The 24,581-nt window shown below is 42.2% G+C and overlaps 2 protein-coding genes across 2 annotated transcripts in view; one reads left to right on the forward strand and one right to left on the reverse strand.

Annotated features, from left to right (window-relative positions):
• LOC111160767 overlaps positions 1-24,581 on the reverse strand; it is a 618,405-nt gene that overhangs the window by 397,725 nt on the left and 196,099 nt on the right.
• Positions 1-24,581, forward strand: part of LOC111160769 (zinc finger protein 420-like) — a 41,882-nt gene that overhangs the window by 14,656 nt on the left and 2,645 nt on the right. The window contains 3 exon segments of the mRNA XM_022524113.1: positions 1,943-1,950; positions 5,802-6,053; positions 6,055-7,384. Of these exon segments, the coding sequence (XP_022379821.1) occupies positions 1,943-1,950; positions 5,802-6,053; positions 6,055-7,384 (1,590 nt within the window).

Genomic DNA, 24,581 nt, shown 5'->3' on the forward strand with positions numbered 1-24,581 from the left:
GAAGTCTTTTAGTCAGGTATGCATTTTGTTAATATTTTACTCTAGCCTCTAGCTTGATCCTTCTTTGTTTTTTTAAGATTTTATTTATTTATTTGACAGAGATCACAAGTAGGAGGAGAGGCAGGCAGAGAGAGAGAGGAAGCAGGCTCTCCGCTGAGCAGAGAGCCTGATGTGAGGCTCCATCCCAGGACCCTGAGATCATGACCTGAGCCGAAGGCAGAGGCTTTAACCCACTGAGCCACCCAGGCACCCCTTGATCCATTTTACAAGTGTCTTTTGAATATTAAAATTTTTGGTCCTGAGATGTCTACTTTATCAGTTTTTTTCTTCTACTGTATGTTTTGTGCCCTGTTCAAGAAATCTTTGCCTAATCCAAGGTCACTTAAAGTTTTTCTGTGCTTTCTTCTAGAAGTTTCACTATTTCTTTTTTTAAGTGATCTCTGCACCCAGCATGGGGCTTGAACTCACAACGCCAAAATCAACAATCATGTTCTCTACTGACTGAGCCCACCAGGCATCCCAACAGATTCACTTCTTAAATCTTTACTGGTTAATTTTGGCATGGGGTAAACACGAATATCCTATTGTTTCAGTAGCATTTGTTAAACATTTTGTTATTTTTTTCATGCTCGTGCTTGCCTCTAACTTGTTGAATATATGAAGTATATATAATAGCATTTTTGGTGTACTGGTCCACCAGGTCTCTCCCTTTGGCCATTTTTGTCTGTTTCTCTTCCTTGTTTTTTTTTCCCCAGCTATGGGTCATATTTCCTTGGTTCTCTGTTTGTCTGGTAATTTTTGATTGGATGTCAGATATTGTCAGTTTCACCTGGCTGCCTGCGGGATTTCCTTTTATTCCTTTTACTACTTTTGAGGTTGGTTCTGGGATGTAACCACGTTACTTTGAAACAGATTCTTTGGAGGCTTTCTTTTAAGCTCTGTTAGGTGGTGCCAAAAGAGTCTTTTGTCTAGGATTGTTTTGTCCCCATTTCTGAGGTGATACTCTCCTGAGACCTCTGCATAGTGTAAGACCGGGCATATCAGAAGGTCTTTCCACCCAGGCTAGTGGGAATGCCGCTATTCCTGCTCTTGTGTAAGCACCAGGAATTGTTTAACCTGCTTCTTCCCAGTGGCCTTGGTAGTTCCCTCACAGTTCATTAGTGCTGAGCCGGAGACTCAAAGGAACCCTCATCCTCTGTAGAGTGAGTTTTCCCTCTCTTCACTGGTATACTGCCTGGCAAGTGTTAGTCATCTTTCCTTCCTCAGATTTTGAATTCTGTATCATTAACTCAGCAGCGCTGCTAGACTCTTCGGGTTCCTTCTCCCCATCCTGTGGCCTAGAAAGTCTCCAGGTAGTGAGCTGTGGTGCCCAAGGGTCTCTAGCCTTGTTTCCCTTCTCTGACTTCTGGGTGAGAAAACAGTTGTTTTAGACACGTTTCCATTTTTTTTTTTAATTGGTTAAGATGAAAGGATAATTCATAATTTGGTAATTTTCGCTGGAATCAGAGGTTCTATCAGTTCTGAGGGTTTGTGTTTTAATCCTTGGTCCAAGAGTTACTGTGTGGCTTTTAGCTAGGTGCTTGACCTTTCCTTTCTTGGTTTTCTCTAAAATAGAATAATTATAGTCTACCGCCTAGGATTGTGAGGGTTAAGTGAGAAAAGAAGATGCCTGAAACAATTCTTTGCATGTATGGGAACCTGCTTTTATTATAATTTCCACGCCAAACAAATCTTTCCTTGAATCCATAGATGCCGGCTTCCTAGAATGATGCACTTCCTATAAAGGAAGAAACGTAGATCTCAAGTCTAGAAACTCATTCTTGCCGAGGATACCTTTGATGAGACACCTGAATACTGAAAATGACCAAGTCCCAGGTTAGTTGTTTATTTCCCAGATTTCTAGAAGTTTGTAAAAATGTATACAATCTGATGGTTGCCAGAGTTGGTAAGGTAGGGGGGAGAGGGATAGGCAAAATGGGTGAAGGGGAGGGAAGATACAGGCTTCCAATTACGGAATAAATAATTCATGGGAATAAAAAATACAGCATAGGAAGTATAATCAATGATATTGTAATAGTGTCTCTGTGACAGATGGTAGCTGCACTTGTGGTAAGCATAGCATAACCATAGACTTGTTGAATCACTATTTTGTAACACCGGAAACTAATGTAACATCGTGTGAAAACTACAGTGAACAATTTAAAAAATGTATACAATCAAAGGGAATGATGTATATAGATCTCTTGCAGCTGGCAGAGATGTGCTTAGACTGGGAGACAGAATAATGACCTGGAGTAGCCAATCAGGGAGGGAGTTCTATCTTATCTGTATGTCACGTGTTGCAAGGTGCGAACAACTGTAACATTTCCACAGAAGTGGCAGGATCCAGAGCAGAGTTGCAGACATTTTTGTGGTAATATTGGAAACCACAGAAGAACAAAAACATATTTAAGATTTACTTTGTATATAAGCAGGAAGCACATGAACTTTCTGAGTACGTGTTTCCCAGAGATTAAAGATGAAGAAGTGCATTTGATGGGTCTTCCTCTTCAGTTTTTCTCCAGACTGTGGACCCAGTAAATGGTCATCTTCCCAAGGAAATGCGGGAGATTCAAAAGGCATAGCTAGAAAACTTTTTAAAAATCTCTTCTTATCTACAAAGAGAAAATAAGATTAATTTTTACCCGAGGGTCACGGTGTACGTCATTGCGTGAACATATGTAACATGTTCATAACATATTTCTAACAATATGCAGCACACAGTAAGAGTTAGTTCTGTTTTTGCTTTTGTGAGTACCATGATTTAATACATAGCAAAGTTAACTTCTAAAAGGCAGTTCTGAGCATAACATACTTTATGAAAAACACTGCAGGGGCGCCTGGGGGGCTCAGTGGGTTAAGCCTCTGCCTCCGGCTCAGGTCATGATCTCAGGGCCCTGGGATCGAGCCCCGCATCGGGCTGTCTGCTCAGCGGGGAACCTGCTTCCCTCCTCCCCCCGCCCCCTGCATACTGTGATCTCTGTCAAATAAATAAATAAAATCTTAAAAAAAAAAAAAAAAAGAAAGAAAGAAGGAAAAAGAAAAACACTGCAGTGTCTACCAAGTGTCTGCAGGAAATGTGTCCGCTTGCTCTGGTCTGTTGCTGCTTGTACCCCGGGCATCGGTTCTCTTTGGTTTCTTCTGTCTCATTGAACTTTTTGCAGTTCCTGGAACCCAGCATGGTATTTAACACTTTTAACACATGCTTCCTCTGGAAGAGTCACAGCTCCCGTGTCTTCCCAGTCTTACCATGGAGCACACCAGGAACCATGCACCTCTTCAGCTTGACCTCTTCCTCAGAACTGTTCGTTCTTCACCTACTTGTGCCCCCCGTTTTAACTTGAGTGAACTTCTGTTGTAAGCCTTGTTAAACCAGACCGTCTTGCCGTATATGAACTCTGTAAAGGAGTGTACTTGCCACTCCACAGGGTGTCAGGATTGTGCTTTATTTCCTTTTTTACTGCAGTGTATAGTGGGTAACATTAAATGCTCCTGGGGCACCTGGGTGGCTCAGCTGGTTAAGCGGCTGACTTCGACTCAGGTCACGATCTTGGGGTCCTGGGATCGAGACCCAAGTCGGGGCTGCCTGCTCAGCGGGGAGTCTGCTTCTCCCTCTACCCCTCCCATAGCTCACGCTCTCTCTCTCAAATAAATAAATAAAATCTTAAAAAAACAAAAATAACATTAAATGCTCCTAAGGTGGGTTGTAGATGCTTTTTAGGTAAAGTCTTAACAACATTTTACATTGGGTGAATGAATGAGGGAAGAAGTGAATGAAGAATGCAGAAAGGAAGGGCACCTGCGTGGCTCAGTCAGTTAAGCATCCAACTCTTGATTTCAGCTCAGGTCGTGATCCCAGGGTTGTGAGATCAAGCCTTTTGGGCTCTGCACTAAATAGAGAGTCTGCTTGGGATCTTCTCTCTCCCTTTGCCGCTGCCCCTGTTCTCTCTCTCAAATAAATAGATAAATTTTTACAAAAAATGCAGAAAGGATTATTTCAGTGGATTTATTAGCACACTAAGTGTAAATCAAAACTAGATATAGAGAAATACTTGTTTATAAATTTCTTTTCTTAAAAAAAGATTTTATTTATCCATTTGAGAGAGAGAGAGAGAAAGAGCATGAGAGGGGAGAAGGTCAGAGGGAGAAAGAGACTCCCCGAGGAGCTGAGAGTCCGATGCGGGACCCGATCCCGGGACTCTGGGATCATGACCTGAGCCGAAGGCAGTTGCCCAACCAACTGAGCCATCCAGGCACCCCTGTTTAAATTTCTATAGTAAAAATAATCAGAATAATATCCTGTATATCTTCTATAATTTATTCCATTATATTAACTCCAGATTAAAGAGGATTATGTTATTACAGGGCTTGTTGTCATTCAGTGATGTGGCTGTGGATTTCACCTGGGAAGAATGGCAGCTGCTAGATACTGTTCAGAGGAACCTCTACCGGGATGTGATGTTGGAAAATTATAGCAACCTAATGTCATTGGGTAAAGACAACTTTCCTAAAGACAACTTTCTCACCATGAGTCCATTAATTGCCTGGCTTTTTTCCCCCATTGATAACAATTTTTTTTTCCCATTGACACAATTTATGGGTACTCTGATATCCTTATTGATTTTGGAGTTACATAGGTGATGGAACTTATTTTCTTTATGACCAGTGATGGTACTTACGTTCATTTTCTGAATGAAAGCTTCTGTTTTGCTGAGATTTACTCTCTATTCCCTAAAACAGAATTTTTCATCATAGGCCCTAATACTGCTCAGTTCTCTGGGGGATTACTTCTTGACAGGTTATCAAGTTACTAGACCAGAAGCAATGGTCCACTTGGAGAAAGAACAAGGAGTGCTAGAGAGAGAATTCCCAAGTCCGTCTGGTCCCGGTGAGTACAGCAGTGCAGTGGGAGTGAGTGGGAGCCAAGTCACAGTTGATCATTGGTGTGTTGGGACCCTTGTTATTTTAACATTTTTGCTCATAGTCTCTGAATCTTAAGAGTTGACTTAGAGCAAGTGAAAAGAGGTCATCAGTGTGAATGGTGTTCCCTTCTCTTACCATATATGACTCATTGGCTAGCCACCTAGCAGAAGATGTACCTCCTTTTACTACTCTGGGTCAGATCTTGGCCTATTTCATTTGGTCTTTCCCTTTTGGCTTAGTTGTTTTTTTGCAGCTCGTTAGATACAAACTGCCTTCCCCACATCTTATCCATATTTGCATCGCTCTTCTGTTAGGCTTTCAGATATTCATAGATTGCCTCCAGAGTTTGAGGACATCACGTCTTTAGTTCATTATTTATTATCTATTTCTTTTATTGAATACCTTTGACTTATATTGTGCACCTGCTCGGTCACTTTCTCCGTTCTCTTTGGATATTGACTTGAGATTCCATTCCCCTCCATTTCATAATGGTAGGATTCACTGATTTTTTTTTCCCCCTAGAAGTAATGTGGCAAGTTTAGGGTCGGTATCAGGAAAATATTGAGAAAGATGAATCTGTGGAGGGAAATAATGAAAATAATGCATTGGGAAAAATATTTTCTCTGAGCAAAAATTTTGTTCCTTTTGTAGAAAGACCACGTCAGTGTTTCTCAAGAGGAATACATCTGGAACAAAAGTCAGATTCGAAATTTCAGAGCAAAAACTATGCAGAAATGAATTGTGATGAATTAAACAGCCACGGGAAACCATTTTTCCATACTCTGCATGAAACCTGCCATACTCAGGCCCCGTACAGCGAACATAATTTCTTTGTGAAGACGTTCAGCATGGCAAAAAATCTTAAAAGACATCACAGAATTCACGTAGAACGGAAACCTTATGAATGTAGTGAGTGTCCAAAATCCTTCAGGTATAAGTCAAAGCTCATAATACACCAGAGAACTCATACAGGAGAGAAGCCGTACAGATGCCCTGAATGTCAGAAAGCTTTCAGTACAAAATGTCATCTCACTCTACACCAGAGAACTCATACAGGAGAGAAGCCGTACAGATGCCCTGAATGTCAGAAATTCTTTCAGAACAAAGTATCATCTCATTCTCCACCACAGGACTCATACAGGAGAGAAACCCTATGAGTGCAAAGAGTGTGGAAAAGCTTACAGGGAGAAGACAAAGCTCAGATTGCATTACAGAACGCATACAGGAGAGAAACCTTTTGAGTGTACTGATTGTGGGAAAGGTTTTATGCAGAAGTCAAACCTGATGATCCACCAAAGAACTCATACAGGAGATAGACCCTATGGATGTAGAGAATGTGAGAAGACCTTCTGTAGTAAGTCTCAGCTTGCTGTTCACCAGCGAACTCATACAGGAGAAAAATCGTACGAATGCAAGGAATGCGGGAAAGCCTTCAGTAAAAACTCGCATCTCCTGACACATCAGAGAATTCATAGAGGAGAGAAACCTTATGAATGCAGTGAGTGTGGAAAAGCTTTTGTACACACATCACAGCTTATTGTACATCAGAGAAATCATACAGGAAGAAAACCTTACGAATGCAAGGAATGTGGGAAAGCCTTCAATAAAAAGTCACACTTCATAACACATCAGCGAATCCATACGGGAGAGAAGCCTTATGAATGCAGCGAGTGTGGAAAAGCTTTTATAGACAATTCACAGCTTATTGTTCATCGAAGAACTCACACAGGAGAGAAGCCTTACGAATGCAAGGAATGTGGGAAGGCCTTTAATAAAAAGTCATCCCTCATAACACATCAGAGAATTCATACAGGAGAGAAGCCTTACGAATGCAGTGAATGTGGAAAAGCTTTTATAGACAAGTCACATCTCATTGTCCATCAGCGAACTCATACGGGAGAGAAACCCTATGAATGCAGTGAATGTGGAAAAGCTTTCATACGAAAGGCAATGCTCATTGTCCATCAGAGAACACACACAGGAGAGAAACCTTTTGTGTGTCCCGAATGCCAAAAAGCCTTTAGCAGTATGGCCATGCTTAGTAGACATCAGTTGATTCATACAGGAGAGAAACCCCATGGATGCAAGGAATGTGGAAAAGCTTTCCGCCAAAAAAGCCATCTTATTATCCATCAGCGGTGCCATACTGGAGAGAAACCCTATGGATGTGTTCCGTGTGGTCAGATCTTCAACCAGAAGTCCCAGCTCATTAGGCATCAGAGACGCCACACGGGAGAGAAACCGTATCAGTGCATTCAGTGTGGAAAAGCCTTTTTTGAGAAATCATATCTCAGTGTCCATCAGAGAAGTCACACAGGACAGAAACCTTATCAGTGTAATGAGTGTGGGAAAACGTTCTCTGTCAAGTTCTTTCTCACTTCACATGAGGAAATTCATACTGGAAAGAAATCTCAGGAGCATGGTGACCACTGGAAAGACTTTAGTGAGATGTCAGATCTCACTGAATACAAGAGAAATCATTCAAGACACACCCTATGAATGAAAGTTAGGATACATTTGGTCAGTGTCAGTTTAAGAGAACTTACGCAGGAGATCTTTAAATGCAGTGAATATAAGAAAATTACCTACCACCAGTGTAGCCTCATTTCATTGAGGAAAGGCATATGAATGAGGTGAAAAGTCAAAATCTTTTCTTGACAGGTTCCCACCTGTCCTCCCATTATACATAACACAGAAATGAAACCTGAGTGCAACAAATGTTTTTGATGGGTCATCCTCTGATAGAGTAAAAAAAAGACCTCATGAATGTTGCAGATCCTGGAATATTTTGCAAACAAATGAGCTTTCATACCAAAGAAAATAGACACTGAAGACTTGTGATGGGGAATGCCTCTGGCATGAAGTCTAAACTTAATGTGCATCAGATTACACTTATTAAGAATTAGTGTGGTATAATGGTGCTAGGAAAGGTTGCTTACATATAACCTTTAGAACAAAAATTTCATTCCTGTCACATTGCCGTTTATTTAAGGAAAATACATGAAGTAGTCAGGAAAAGCAAATAACTTTGGCATGCCAAAGGACACTTTGCCTCATGTTTGAATATATTGGATAGTCAAAGCACTAAATTAAGAATGATCCAAGATGAATGTATTAGCTTTGCTTTACGTCTGTTTTTGTAGTACATGTATATAGTAATTTCATGTTTAATAAGATCATGAAAGGAAGTTGTATACCACAAAGTTCTTGTTTGTTTGTAATATGTAGTATCCATCAAGAAATGCCAACATTGTAAATTTTTTTGTATCATATAAATTGCAAGGGAAGTAATTAGACCTAAGATTAAGACTTTTTTAAAAAACTCTTTGCTGGTATACATAAGTGGATCTGGTAATAGTTTTAGCCCTTTGGAATAATAAATTTTTTTAAACAAATTACCTTCCGGTTGTCACTCAGAAAAAAATAAATCCATTAAAAATAGTGAGATTTGGGGTGCCTGGCTGGCTCAGTCAGTGGAATATGTGACTTTTTTTTAAAAAAGATTTTATTTATTGACAGATCACAAGTAGGCAGAGAGAGGGGGAAGCAGGCTCCCTGCTGAGCAGAGAGCCCCATGAGGGACTCCATCCCAGGACCCTGAGATCATGACCTGAGCCAAAGGCAGAGGCTTAACCCACTGAGCCACCCAGGCGCCCCTGGAATATGTGACTTTTGAAAAAGATTTTATTTATTTGAGAGAGCATGAGCAGGGGGGAGGAGCAGAGAGAGAGGAGAAGCAGGCTCCCCACTAAGCAGGGAGCCCAATATGGGGGTCAATTCCAGGACTCGTGGATTATGACCTGAGCTGAAGGCAGATGCTTAACCAATTGAGACGCCCAGGTGCTGTGAGCATGTGACTCTTGGTCTTGGGGTTGTGAGTGTGAGTCCCACGCTGGGTATAGAGCTTACTTAAAAATCTCTAAAACATACTGAGATTTAAGAGTGATGAGTAATCACAAGTCTTCCGTCCCTGAGTTCTGAGAAACTGGAAGCAGCTGCTATTTGCAAAGAAATGAAAACCTTTGGTGGTGGTATTGCTCAAATGCGGAATGTGGCTTAGACCTATCTATGGTCAGATGTGCTACCCACTGCTTTCTCTCATGTGGCCTAGTTTATCAGCTTCTGGCCGCTGCCATAACAAACTAGTATAAACTGAGTGGCTCAATACAACAGAAATTTATTGTCTCTGATCTGGAGGCTAGTCTAAAATCAAGGTGTCATCGGGGCCATACTCCCTCTAAAACCTGTTGGGGAGGGGCGCCTGGCTGGCTCAGTCGTTAAGCGTCTGCCTTTGGCTCAGGTCATGATCCCAGGGTCCTGGGATGGAGCCCTGCGTCGGGCTCCCTGCTCAGTGGGAAGCCTCCTTCTCCCTCTCCCGCTCCCCCTGCTTGTGTTCCCTCTCTCACTGTGTCTCTGTCAAATAAATAAATAAAATCTTAAAAAAAAAGACAACAAAAAAAACAAAAAACCAACCAACCAACTTGTTGGGGAATCCCTTCCTGTCTCTTTCTAGCTTCTGGTGATTTGCTGGCAATTTCTGTCACTCCTTCCTTAGCTTGCAGCTGCATACCTCCAGTCTCCATGACAATGACTTTTCCCCCACGTGCCTGTGTCTTCACATGCCCCCTTTCTAAGTACACCACTCACTGGAGTACAGGCACACTCTACACCTGTAGGACTTCATCTTAAACTAACTCCATCTGCAAACACTCTGTTTCCAAATACAGCCATATTCTGAGGTACTGGAGGTTAGGTCAATATACACTTTTTGGAGGAAGGGAGAGAGAAAATTCCTAACACCTAGTAATTTGGATGTAAACCTATAGAGATAATCCCAGTTTCAGGTCCAATACACTTACTCAGGCAGGTGTTCACACTCATCCAGCCTCTACAGTGGAGATCGAGGAGGAACAGTCAGCATTTACGCCTTTCTGAGACACACCCCGCATCCTGTACCAATGGCGCTTGCCGCTGTGACAGCAGCTACATGAGGGAATGAATGTCTTGTACTACCAACAAGCTAACTCAAACAGTAAGTGAGCACATCTATGTTTATGAGGGACCTTAATCTGAAATTGCCAGAGGAGTTTTGTTGTTGTTGTTGTTTCTTAAAAGATTTTACCTATTTACTTGGGAGAGAGAGAGCATGAAAAGGAAGAAGGTCAGAGGGAGAAGCAGACTCCTCGCAGAGCTGGGAGCCCGAGGCGGGGCTCGATCCCAGGACTCCAGGATCATGACCTGAGCCAAAGGCAGTGGCTTAACCCACTGAGCCACCCAGGCACCCCGCCAGAGGAGTTTCAACTGAGTTTGTTTTTTTTTTTTTTTTTTTTTTAGATTTTATTTATTTGACAGGCAGAGATCACAAGTAGGCAGAGAGGCAGGCAGAGAGAGAGGGGGAAGCAGGCTCCCCACTGAGCAGAGAGCCCGATTCAGGGCTCGATCCCAGGATCCTGAGATCATGACCTGAGCCGAAGGCAGAGGCATAACACCCTGAGCCACCCAGGCACCCCATTAACTGAGTTTGTTGCACTAAAAATGCCTTTAGTTTATCTTTTACGAGATGCAGGTGTGACCTAATGTGTTATTTGCTCACTTGGAAATTCCTGGAATTTCTGGTATTTTTTATTTTCATTCTTCCTAACTGGCTAATTCTTTTCTGAACTCATCTCTTAAAAAAAAAAAAAAAAGATTTTATTTATTTATTTATTTATTTGACAGAGAGAGAGAGAGAGAGAGAGAGAGAGACAGCAAGAGAGAGAGAGCACAGGCAGGTGGAGTGGGAGAGGGAGAAGCAGACTCTCCACTGAGCTCCGGGAGCCCAATGTGGGGCTCGATCCCAGGACTCTGGGATCATGACCCGAGCCGAAGGCAGACGCCCAATGACTAAGCCACCCAGGCACCCCTGAACTCATCTCTTTTTTTTTTTTTTAAGGTTTTATTTATTTGACAGAGATCATAAGTAGGCAGAGAGGCAGGCAGAGAAAGAGGGGGAAGCAGGCTCCCCACTGAGCAGGGAGCCCGATGTGGGGCTCAATCCCAAGACCCTGAGATCATGACCTGAGCCAAAGGCAGAGGCTGTAACCCCCTGAGCCACCCAGGTGCCCCCTGAACTCATCTCTTTATGGAAATTCGTCACCTGGAGAAAGTGGCAATCAAGGCAAATGACTATTATTTTGTTTTCCGCCCTCTTCACTCAAAGCCCACAGGTTGATTTAGAATCATTTGCCACCCTAGTTGTCAGAGGTGACAGTTTCACACAATGTCGTATCACTACATAAGGTGGGCCTCCATCTTTTCCGCTCCTCTTAACAGTTCACCTCCTTCTCGGCTTCAAACTGCTCAACTAACTGAGCCACCCAGGTGCCCCCAGTGCACTCATTTTATATTTTTGTGGTGGTATCTCACTTTTAGGTACCAGTTCTGTATCAGTCAATATAGGCTTAGTAATGCCTTGCTATCAATACCCTACCAATTGTGGTGGTTTACAGGAGTATAGTATTTTTGGGTCATGCCACACAATGACTACAGGTTGGCTCCACGTCTTCCTCACAGCCCAGACTGAAGGAGTAGTGTTCATCTGAAATCCTGTTTGTCTTAGTGCAAAGGAAAGAACGGGGCAAACAATTTGCAGGCTCTTAAAGACTGACAGTGATACATTCTACTTCCCCCCACAATTCGTTTCTTGAAAAAGTCACACGGCCAAGCCTTTAAGAAAGGGCTATGTAATCTTTTGGTAAGGCAGCACAGCAACTAATAATGACAATATTAATTAAAATACATATTAATAAAAGTGAATTCACGCTATCTTCATGTTAATTTACTGTCACTGTGAGGTAATTAGAGTCAAAGTGTAGTAAACTTCAACGAAGATGCTAGGCAAAAATAATCCTATCATGTTTTAAAAATTACACAGACTATGTGACAAGGGCAGCATGTAAACTGCAAGAAGTATCCTGTATTAAAGCATTCTAAAGTGCTATTTTCCTAAAAAAGTATAAAGTTATTGAGTGTTAAGAATGCACCCTATGGTTAAGGACGCACACTTAGAGTCATCATTAAGGGAAAATAATAAATGAAAAGAAAAAAAGAAAGAAATCACTAAGAGACTAAGAACAGGGTGTATATCTTCCAAACTAGTCAAAGACAAAAATAAAGAGCAAAAATAGAATGATTAAAAACCAAACATTACCACAAACCCAAAAGAAGGCTAAAAAGTAGACTATAAAGAAACAGGATAAGCTGCCCAAATAGAAAGAGGTAGGATCAAACAATAATTTGTTAGTAAGTTAAATGAAAATGAAATAAATGCTCTGGTTTATATACAGTTTGTCAGACTTGGTAAATAAAATTAAGATACTGTGTTTTTTAAAATGAAATAACCACATAAAACATATGGAATGGATTTTATGAAAAAGCATCTCATGCAAATACTAAACATGGCAAACCTAGTACAACTAAATTAATATCAGAAAAAAATCGGGGTGCCTGGGTGGCTCAGTGGTTAAAGCCTCTGCCTTCACCTCAGGTCACGATCCCGGGGTCCCGGGCTCTTTGCCCACTTCAGGCTCTTTGCTCCGCAGGAAGCCTGCTTCCTCCTCTCTCTCTGCCTGCCTCTCTGCCTACTTGTGATCTCTGTCTTTCAAATGGATAAATGGAATCATTAAAAAAAAAATCTCTAAGGGGATAGTCACTAATCATGGGAAGAAATGCTAATGCTAAATTCATACATTAGATAGGGACTCAAATTAAAGTAAAAATGTAAGATTTACAATCATAAGAGGCAAAGTTACAATCATAGAGGGAGATTTTAATCCCTTTCTACCAGCATATTACAGAATAAACTGATAAAATGTTTATAAAAGTTTTGAACATACTTAATAAAAATCAGTATAATGAAGGTATTGTATGCAACCTCAAAATTCACAGAATTTTCAAGTACTTCTTTTCAAAGTTTACCATGTTTGCCATGACCTGGGCTTTATTATAAAACAAATTTCAACAAACTTCGAAGGACTAAATATATGTGCAATTGTGTTCTGTTAAGCTCACATACACTTGGAAGTCAATGACAAATATTAGCTAGAAATCTATAATGTTGGAAATTAGGAAAAAATTCTAAATATCCCATGAATCAAAGAAGAAATCATTTTTCCAACTTTGCATTCTAATCATTTTTAAGTATAAAAAGGATGAAAATCTAAATAATGGTCCCTATGTACCTACAAAATAGATTCAACAAATTCACCATTTCGTTATGTATCTATTTTCCATTTAGTTATCTACCTATTTATCTTTTCAGAATCATCTGAAATTAAAGATACCATGACACCTTACTTCTATATTATCTGCATCCCCTGCATAATCATGATATCATTACCAAACCTAAGAAATTAAATAGGAAATTAAAAAACTGGGGTTTCCTAAGTGATTAAAAGTGTACACCATGGGTAGCTGGGTGGCTCAGTCCTTAAACGTCTCCCTTTGGCTCAGGTCATGATCTCAGGGTCCTGGGATGGAGCACCCAGTGGGGCTCCCTGCAGGGAGACTGCCTCCTTCTCTCTTCCCCATTCCCGTTCGCTCTCGCTGCCGCTATCTCGGTCTCTCTGTGTCAAATAAATCTTAAAAAAAAAAAAAAAAAGTACAGTAGGACATTTTGCTGCGGTCTGACAACAGGTCACATTAACAGGACTAGTCCCGTTTGAGCCTGGGTCTCCACTTTGTTGTTGGGGTATCACAAAAATCCTCTTCTGCCATGGGAAAAGAAACTCAAAAGCAAGGTCTTTATGTGACATCTCCAAGCACAGATAGTTTGGAGGCGTTCAGGTGAAGTGTGTGTATGTATGTGTGTGTGTATATATATATATATTTGATGAGAAAATTTTTTCTTTATTTCCCAGGATGTGTAACAGATTGGAGTTTGGACTAGGGCTGGTTGGTTTGATCTACAGAGACCGCCAGATGCTTCCAGAATGCAGTAGCTCTCCTCTTCACTCTCTCCGGGTTTAGGATTCTCAATAGTGTCCCCACCACTACCCCTCTCCCAGTTCTGCTGAGGCCCGCCCTCGGCACCTGGCAAGCCCCCCCCCCCCCTCCAGCGCTGCAGAGCGCCAGCTCCCCTTCTCCCCCCGGGCCGCCATCCGTCCCTCTTCCTCATCGTCGGGCACGCACGGTTGGCTTCCCGGTTCTATTGGCCCGGTGCCTCCCCTTCCACGACCTCTCCTTCCAAATACCCTAGAGTTACTTCTCTTCAGTGCACGCGTCTACTGAACCCCGTGCAGATGCACGATGCCCGTCTTCAGAGGTCTTCCAGGATTCTGCGGTCCGGTGCAAGAGCAGCCGGCTCTCCTGTTAGAGGTAACGCTTCGGCCGCCGGACGCGCTACTGAGCATGCGTACCGGCACCCGGAGGCGCGGTGGTCAAACGCGCTACGGAGCATGCGTAGCGGTCCCGGCGTGCTGCAGAAGCCGGGGCCGGAAAGGCTTTCCCGAGGAAGCCGACCGAGAGCGGGAGAAGCCGGCAGAGGCTCCTGCCCCGCACATCATTTTAAGAAGACCGCTCGCATTGTGCAGCCGATCAGTGCGGGCGGCCGTATGACTCACTACGTATCCACGGTGCCGAGTTCCAGTCTTTGGAAGGATGCGGCTATTTACCTCCACCTGCCCAGGCATGAGCGAGGGAAGTGGTCAGCGCTGGGGGGAACCGGAAGCGGAAGTGGTGTGTGCGGTCCTTTTAAACCTCCTGTGGCGCGCTGAGGTGGCTGCAGCTGCCCGCTTAGAGGTGCAGTGCCTAGCGAGTGCTCGGGGCGGGTGGCGGAGGGTCCCTAGGCGTTGAAGGCAGCCTGGGGGCGTCTGGCGTTTGGCGGTGGGCTGGAGGATGTGAGGACTGGAGAGGTGGCTTGGGTGTGAGAGCAGGTGTCGCGGGAGTGGGTCAGCGAGGGCTAGGGAATCCTCCCTGGTCGGTGCTTGTTGGCTGCGTGAGTCCGACAGCCTAAATGTGGTGGGTCCCTGAATGGGGTGATGTGCTTCAGGATGAAATAGCGGCGAGTGGGCAGCCTCGTTTGTGTTTGTGGTTGAGTAGCTTGTCGGGGTTGTGCACAGGTGCGAGAAGTGTGGTGAACTGGGGGAAGCCTTGATGGGCAGGGCGTTTTCAGGAATTTGCCTCCACCGCCTCGGAAAATGGGAAGATGCTTTCTGGGGGCATGATTCTCCTAGCTGACCCACAGTTTGGTCCGTCATACCGACTCACCCACCCAAGGCCTGTTTCAACTCTCCTTTGACTCCAGCTCATACTTTCTTCTTATTCGTTCTATGAAAAACGAAAATACTTTGAAGTGACTAGATTAAATTAATCTGCAAAATATATGTGTTATGAAAGGTGTGGCTTCTGCCTTTTGTCTTTGGGTTTTTGTAAATCTCACTTGCGTGTTTCTTTTCTGGTTGGTTATGAAACAGGTAATGAGAAACAAGTCAGTTTCCCCAAAATATGCTACCTAGAGATAATAGTTGTTAACTTTTCCTTATTTTTTTTAATTTTAGGCTTTTAAAAAAGATTTATTTATTAGAGAGAGAGAGACCAGTCAAGTGGGGGGGAGGGTCAGGAGGAGAAGTAGAGACTGTCAAGCAGACTCCCCACTGAGCACCAGTGGGACTTGGGGCTCGATTTCAGGACCCATGAGATCATGACCTGAGCAAAATCAAGAGTCAGATGCTTAACCGACTGAGCCATCCAGGAGCCCCTTTATTTTGCTCTTTTTATGTCTTTTGCAGTTATTAACTGAACAATTTCTTAAAACTGGATTTATCATGTATACATTCCCATAGTCTTTTTAAAAGATTTTTATTTATTTATTTGACAGAGATCAAAGCAGGCAGAGAGGCAGGCAGAGAGAGAAGGAGGGGAAGCAGGTTCCCCACAGAGCGGAGAGCCCGATGCGGGGCTCCATCCCAGAGTCCTGGGATCATGACCTGAGCGGAAGTCAGAGGCTCCAACCCACTGAGCCACCCAGGCACCCCTAAAATACTTTTTCAACAGTTAAAAAAAAATACTTTTAGTATTTCATCAAATGAATATACTATGGAATTTTGCCTGGTGTCCCATTAAAAGTATACATAAATTTGGGCAGAACAATCTATAATTTTATCTTAATACAAATTGGTCTCTCCAGCTCCTCAAGAAAACTTTCTGGTTTTTTAATAGAGATTCTGGATATTTATCTTGTCTTTAATAATTATATTTTTACTGCTATTGCTGGTGTTTCTTTTTGCCATTTAAACTTTTGTTTTAAATTTTGCTGTGAAGAAAAGCAATTAAAATATCTATCTGGAGGTGCTTGGGTGGCTCAGTCAGTTAAGCATCTGCCTTCAGCTCAGGTCATGAACCCCGCGTCCTGGGATTGGGCTTCGCATCAGGCTCCACTCAGTGGCGAGTCTGCTTGGCGATTCTCTCTCTCTCTGTCCCTCTCCCACTCATGATTGCACTTACTCCCTCTTTCTCTCTCAAAAATAAATAAATAAATCTTTAAAAAAAAATCTATCTGGGCCCATTGCTGAATTTTCATTATTATGCATAGTTCTACTTTTTTTTTTTCCCTCTTGAGATATTTTAGGAAAGCAGTCAAAAAATATTCAAATGATTTTAGTGGGAAGAATGTGGATTTTTTTTTTTTTTTTGACAGATCACAAGTAGGCAGAGAGGCAGGCAGAGAGAGAGAGAGAGGAGGAGGAGGCAGGCTCCCTGCCGAGCAGAGAGCCCGATGTGGGACTCGATCCCAGGACCCTGGGATCATGACCTGAGCCGAAGGCAGAGGCTTTAACCACTGAGCCACCCAGGCGCCCCGAAGAATGTGGACTTTTTTTTATTAGACTTTTTTTTAAAGATTTTATTTATTTGACAGACAGAGATTGCAAGTAGGCAGAGAGGCAGGCAGAAAGAGAGAGGAGGAAGCAGGCTCTCCACTGAGCAGAGAGCCCGATGCGGGGCTCGATCCCAGGTCCCTGAGATCATGACCCGAGCCAAAGACAGAGGCTCAACCCACTGAGCCACCCAGGCGCCCCAAGAATGTGGATTTTTAAAGTCTTGGTTTACATCTCAGTTATACCACTCGCTAGAACATTGGGAAAGGTACCTAAACTCTCTGAGTGTCCAGTTTCTCATTTGTGTAAACTAAATTCATAGCGACTCTGAGGGTTGTGAATATTAAGTGAAATCTATGTAGAGTGGCTAGGACAGTGGGTGACAGTTGTACTTTTAAGTGTTTCTCTTCTTTCTGTTCATATAGCTACATGCTATATTTTTGTGTGTCTTGCCTCTTTCCTTCAATATTATGTATATGACCATCTATGTTACATGTATCTTTAGTTTCTTATTATTTCATTCATTCGTATTATTAATATGACACAGTTTATTTTTTTCCATTTTACTGTGGGTGGACATTGGAATTATTTCTCATGTTTGGTTATTATACACTGTACTGCTGTGAACATTCTGGTATACATATCCTGGTTTACTCTCCTTCGATTTTTCTGAGATATTTACTTGTTGCTTGGTCATAACAGTCAACTTCAGTAGCTAACACCATGCTTTTCCTGAGGAAGCTTTTCTAATTTGCACCACTATCAACATCATATGGAAACTCCTTTTGCTCTAAATCCTTGTCAACCCTCTGTATTTTTAGATCTTTTGCTTTTGGTCCATCTACTGGGATTGTGGTAGTATCTCACTGTAGTTTTAATTTACATCTTTTTTTTTCTTTTTAAAGATTTATTTATTTATTTGGCAGACAGAGATCACAAGTAGGCTGAGAGGCAGGCAGAGAGAGAGAGAGAGGAGGAAACAGGCTCCCTGCTGAGCAGAAAGCCCGATGGGGGCTCGATCCCAGGACCCCAGGATCATGACCCGAGCCAAAGGCAGAGGCTTTAGCCCACTGAGCCACCCAGGCGCCCCCTAATTTACATCTTCTTTATTATCAATAGGACTGGGCCCCTTTTATTATGTTCCAAGGATATAGGATTTCATTTGCATAACATGCCTCTTCACATCTTTTGCCCAATTTCTTGGGTTATCTGCCCATTTTTAATTTTAAGATTCTTTTAAAGGATTTTATTTATTTATTTGAGAGAGAGGGCATGAACAGAGAGAGGGGCCGAAGGAGAGGAAGAAGCAGACTCCCCACTGATCAGGGAGCCCTACGTGGGTCTCGATCCCAGGACCCTGAGATCATGACCAGAGTCAAGGCAGATGTTCGAATGACTGAGCCACCCCGGTACCCCTTATTTTTTTAAGATTTTATTTTTAAGTAATCTCTACACCCAGTACAGGGCTCAAACTTACAACCCTGAGATCAAGTTGCATGCCCTCCCAACTGAGCCAGCCAGATGCCCCATATCTGCCCACTGCTTAAAAATTGATTTGTTAGGGGCACCTGGGTGGCTCAATGGGTTAAGCCTCTGCCTTCAGCTCAGGTCATGATCTCTGGGTCCTGGGATCAAGCCCCGCATCGGGCTCTCTGCTCGGTGGGGAGTCTGCTTCCCCTCTCTCTCTCTGCCTGCCTCTCTGCCTACTTGTGATCTCTCTCTCTCTCTAAAATGAATAAATAGACTCTTTTAAAAAAATTGATTTGTTCTTTATATTTTCTGCGTATGAGTCCTGGTTGGTGATACATGTTGCAGACGTTCTCACATTCTGTAGTTTATTTTTCATACTTTTAAAAAGATGGTTAAATTTTTTGTTAGTAGCTGTATTTTTAATTGCTATTGTCACTACATAGAAATGCATTGAACTTTATATACTGATATTTGTATCTATCTATGGTATAAAACTTTGTTAGTTTTACTAATATATTTGAGGAGTCTTTGAATTTTTCTTTGTAAACGATCCTAACAAAAGCAAATTACTGCAATTTCACCTTCTCTATCCTTACAGGTATTTTTTTCTTTTCCTTGTTTTCTCATGGCTAGGATGATCAATATAATGAAGAATGGAAATACTGCCATTAGGCATCCTTTTCTTCTTGATCTCAGTAGGGGAAAATTTTCAGTGTTTTACTCTTAAGCATGATGTTTGAGGTAGGTTTTCTGATAAATAATGTTTTTTGGACTAAAAGTTTCCTTCTAGTCCCACTTTGCTAAGATTTTTGTTCTTTTTATTGTTTTTTTAGTCATCAGTGTAAGTTGAAATTTTTCAAATGTTTTTCATTAACTTGATTTTTTTTTTAAAGATTTTATTTATTTATTTGTCAGAGAGAGAGAGGGAGAGAGAGCGAGCACAGGCAGACAGAATGGCAGGCAGAGGCAGAGGGAGAAGCAGGCTCCCTGACGAGCAAGGAGCCCGATGTGGGACTCGATCCCAGGACACTGGGATCATGACCTGAGCCGAAGGCAGCTGCTTAACCAACTGAGCCACCCAGGCGTCCCTTAACTTGATTTTTCTTATTTAATTTTGTGAATTACATTTATTGACTCTGGGATTTTATTTTATTTTTTTAAAGATTTTATTTATTTATTTGACAGAGAGAGATCACAGTAGACAGAGGCAGGCAGAGAGAGAGAGAGGGAAGCAGGCTCCCTGCTGAGCAGAGAGCCCGATGCGGGACTCGATCCCAGGACCCTGAGATCATGACCTGAGCCGAAGGCAGTGGCTTAACCCACTGAGCCACCCAGGCGCCCGACTCTGGGATTTTAAATCAACTCTGTACTCCTGGGGCACCTGGGTGGTGCATTCGGTTAAGCATCTAACTCTCGGTTTCAGCTCAGGTCTTGATCTCAGGCTTGTGAGATCAGGCCCCACGTCAGGCTCCAGTGGTGAGTCTGCTTGAGATTCTCTCTCCCTCTCCTTCCTCGCCTCCCCCTGCTCTCTCTCTCAAATAAATCTTTAAATAAATAAATAAAATATAATATATAAGATATTTTATATATAATAAATAATATATAACAATAATGATATAAATAAAAATAATTAATAAAAATAAATGAAATCTTTAAAAAAATAAAAATAAATCAGCTGTGTACTCGTGGTATAAAACCCATAATGACATCCTAAATTAGCTATTCTCTGCATTGCTGAATTTGACTTACTATTCCTTTGCATAGTATCATTGGTGTTCATTTATGAGATTTGCCTGTAATTTCTTTTCTTTCTTTTTCTGTTCTTAAAACTCAGCTTCTGCCAGTTATATGTTTCCCAATAGACTATACTTTTGAAGTTGCAGATTTTAATATATAATCAAAAACTCAAAAGCAGCGGCACCTGGGTGGCTCAGTGGGTTAAAGCCTCTGCCTTCTGCTCAGGTCATAATCCCAGGATCCTGGGATCAAGCCCCGCATCGGGCTCTCCCCTTAGCGGGGAGCCTGCTTCCTCCTCTCTCTCTCTGCCTGCCTCTCTGCCTACTTGTGATCTCTGTCAAATTAAAAAAAAAGAAAAAATCTTTAAAAACTCAAAAACAGCTCCTATGAACCTGGGAAAGTCCTTGCTGGCTGTTAACACTTTTCTTGCAGAGCAAAGCACCAGCCAAATAGCAAGCCCAGATCAGTTCAAACTAGTCTGAGACACTATGGCTACTAAATTTGACCTTTCACTGCCTTTTACCCTCATTATAAAACTAAAAATCATGTGGTAGGTGGGTGGAGATCTAACATGTTAGACATGCAACACATGAAGATGCATGACCTTTAAGTGTGCAGATTTAAATAAATCTCTGCCTCTCCATGCTGATGCGTGAACCTTTTCCCACTGAAGTTTCTATAAAAACTTTCCCTAACTTCTCCTCAGGGGATCAGCCTAAGGATTCCTTCCTTTGTGCTGCCTCCCTGGTGCTTGACCGTAGGTCCCAATAAAGCCTTGCATGTGCTTTTAAATTTTGGGTCCAGGGGCACCTAGGTGACTCAGTTAAGCGGCTACCTTCAGCTCAGGTCATGATCCCAGGGTCCATCCTCATTTCCACCATTGCTGGGTCCAAGCGTTCAAGTCCAATAACAATAACTGGGGAAGTTATCAATCCGTAAGTATGTGTAGGATGTATTATGAATATTAAGAGCATCTCAGTCTTGGACATTGTATTTCTAGAACCTTAAGGTGTTCTAACTAACCGCGTAAGGTGTCAAACTCAATGTTACTTTTGTTCCCAGAAGCCTGATCAGAGTCAACAGAAGGCCTATCCTGGAGTTCTTTGTGAGGGTAGGTCCTCTGCAATAAAAGCAGAGATTCAGGGCCTGTGATTGAAATGCCTTCTAAAGTAAATACTGCCCTTAAATCCACAGCTCTCACTCTCCGGGAACACAAAGATGCCATGATGTGAGGAGGTAGAGGTTCCTGAACAGCTGTGTCTTACTGGTGATGGTTCTCTTGACTAGAGACCTCTTATCAAGACTCAGAGAAGAGCTGGAAAAGTCATTGGAGAAGATGCTGGAGTCACTGGCCATTTTCCAAGAGCAGCTGAAAGTGACCAAATCGCAGGTGAGCCGTCTTTCCGAAAGATTTGAGGACATTTCTAGAATGTTCATAATGAAGACCAACACTACACAAATGATAAAAGTCAGGTGGGAAAAGGGCACAGAAAGAAGATTGAGATGCAGGCATGTACAGATGGTGGGTCATTCCAAGTGTTTAACGTGTTTAATGCCAAAACATTGCTATGTAAACCATGAGGTTCAAAGTGGAGTTGATAATTTTCCTCTGGTGCCGGTGGCAGCCGTAAGCAAAAGAGAAACAGGCATTTTTATGAAGTACATTTTTTGCCTAAAATACCTTTTCCATTAAGACAGTTCCTCACAGTCAGTAAATGCTTTCTGGCACTTAGGCACAAGGTCTTCCTCAAAAACCAAAAGAGTTGCCCAAAATCAGCATCACCAGTCCCTCCTCCCTTTCTGATTTGAACCCACTCCAGTTGCTTTTAATCTCCTTCCTCCAAAAGTGGTTTTTATCGGGATCACCAGTGACTTCATGTTGTTAAATCCCACGCTCAGTTTTTATTTGACCTTTCAGCAGTATCCGGCATTGTCGGTTCTTCTTCCTTAAAATACTGTTGTCATTTAGTGTTCAGAATGCCGTGCTCTCTGGATTTTCTGCCTTATTGGCCACTGGTAGGGCTCAACTTCTTTTTGTAATTTGTCTTGTCTCCCATCCTATTATCTTAACCCCCAGAGTATCTCAGGGCTCATTGCTTGCATCTGTTGTATTTGTACTCTGTAGTGTTCTCATCTAGTTTAGTGTAAGGCATTCTCGTATGGCGATGGTTTCCTCTTTATATCTCTAGCCTGCACTTCTCCCCTAAGCATCGCCCCCTATATCGTACTGACTCCCTGACATCTCTAAGGTACACATCTCTACAGATATGTCCAGCTAATCATTTCCCAAACCAAGCTCCTAATCTCACCTGAACCTATTCCTTCCATAGTTTCCCTGTTTCGGTTAATAGCTTCTCCTAGTTTCTCACATAAGGGGTCAGCAAACTTCTCAGCAGCTGTAGACAATACAGAAGCCAATGGGCATGTCTCCCTTTCTTACGCTTTTATCAATATCTCTGTTTCCCATCCTCTGAGGGCAAATCCTGTTGGCTCTGTTTACACAGTAGACTTCAGATCTGTCATTCTTCATTACCACAGTCAGAGCCTAGTCAGAGCCATCATTATAGGTCACTTGGACCACTGCAGCTGCCTCCTCACTGTTTTTCTTGCTAACGTTCTTGGTGTCTTTCAGGCCCTTCTCCAGATTGCTTTCTTGCTTTGGCCCTTAGTATTTTCTTATAAATTTTAGAATCAGCTTGTCAGTTTCCACAAAACATCTCCTAGGATATTGGTTTTATCCAGTTGCTTGGGTCTATCAATTTGGGGGATAATCAACATTTTTATACTGTGAAATTTTCTCTTTTTTAAGATTTTAAAATTTGTTTATTTAGAAAGAGGGAGTGAGGGAGAGAGAGCACATGTGCACAAGTGGGAGAGGAGCAGAGGGAGAGAGTCTCAAGCAGACTCCTTGCTGAATGCAGAGCCCAACACATCCCTTGATCCCGTGACCCATGAGATCATGATCTGAGCCAAAACTAAGATTCAGACACTCAACCAATTGTGCCACCCAGTGCCCTTATATCATGGAATTTTCTAATCCAGGAACATGGCATTTTCTTGGATTCTTTCATATTTTCTTTAATGTGTTTCAGTATAATTTTGTGGTTTTGAGTATTGAAGTCTTGCAAATTTTTTCAAGTATTCTTTCTTTTTTAAAGATTTTATTTATTTATTTGACAGAGAAATAGAGAACACAAGTAGGCAGAGGCAGGCAGAGGGAGAAGCAGACTCTCTGCTGAGCAGGGAGCCCGATGGGAGGCTCGATTCCAGGACCCTGGGATCCTGACCTGAGCCAAAGGCAGCTGGTTAACCAATTGAGCCAACCAGGCTCCTCAAGTCTGTTAAATTTTATTATATGCTTTTTTTTCTAGTGTTTTCCTGATGTTTTTTTGTTATCAAAAATCTCAGATATACGGAAAAGTTGAAAAAATTTTACCGTGAGCGTTCGTATACCAACCAACTAGATTCTGTAATTAACATTTTACTGCACTTGCTTTATCACCTATGTAATGTTGTGATTCATAAGAAATATACATTTGGTCATTCAGACAACCAAAATACACCTGTCATCTATATTTGGTCTTGTCCACAGTTCCTGGCTCATAGCCCCAAAATCCTTGAAATTTTCTAAATGTTGAGAGTGATAACACTGTCTTTTGTGATGTGAACAATGACTTTTGGAAGCATCCAAGGATGAGGGCTGGTTGTCAGGAGAACCATCCATGTGATTGGAGGGTTGGAACTTGCAGTCACACCCCCTGACATAAGGCAGTGGGAAAAGGGCAGGAGGTTGAATCAGTTGTCTGTGGCCAGTGATTTAGTCAGTCATGGCTGTGCAGTGAAGCCTCCATAAAAACCCATAAGGACAGTGTTCAGACAGCTTCCAGTTTGGTGAACAAGCGGAGATTGGGGGAGAGTGGTGCACCTGGAGAGTGCATAGAAGCCCCCTGTCCTTTCCCTGTACCTGGCCCTCCACATCTCTTCTGTCTGGCTGTTCCTGTGTTCCTTTTATGGTAAACTGCTAATCTAGAAAGTAAAATGTTTCTCTGAGTTCTTTGAGCTACTCTAACAAATTAATTGAACCTGAGGAGGAAATTGCGGGAACCTCTGATTGATAGCCTGTCGATCAGAAGTACAGGTGACAATCTGGACTTGTGACTGGCATCTGAAATGGGAGAGGGGAAGGGAAGTCTTGTGGGACTGAACCGTTAAGTGGTGGAATCCGATGCTGTCTGCAGGTAGATAATGTCAGAATCGAGCTGAGTTGTAGGACCTGAGCTGTGTCCCAAGAAATTGTTTATTTTTGTTATGAGGAAACCATCACCCTGCCATGTTGGATATTGAGTCTCAGAATATCAAAAGAACCTGCGTCTCCATTTAGGCATCCCTTTCTCCCTTGTTTTTTGATGTATTTTGAAATAAATTGCAAAATTAGCAAACTGCTCCCAAAATACTCCAGCATGTTTATCATTAACTTGGGGTTTAATATTTATTTATGGTGCTTTTATTTATTTTGATGTAAAATTTATATACAATGAAATCTTAATGAACTATTAAGTA

The sequence above is a fragment of the Enhydra lutris genome, unplaced genomic scaffold (assembly GCF_002288905.1).
Source record: "Enhydra lutris kenyoni isolate GAN:26980312 unplaced genomic scaffold, ASM228890v2 scaffoldscaffold77, whole genome shotgun sequence".
NCBI classification, from domain to species: domain Eukaryota; kingdom Metazoa; phylum Chordata; class Mammalia; order Carnivora; family Mustelidae; genus Enhydra; species Enhydra lutris.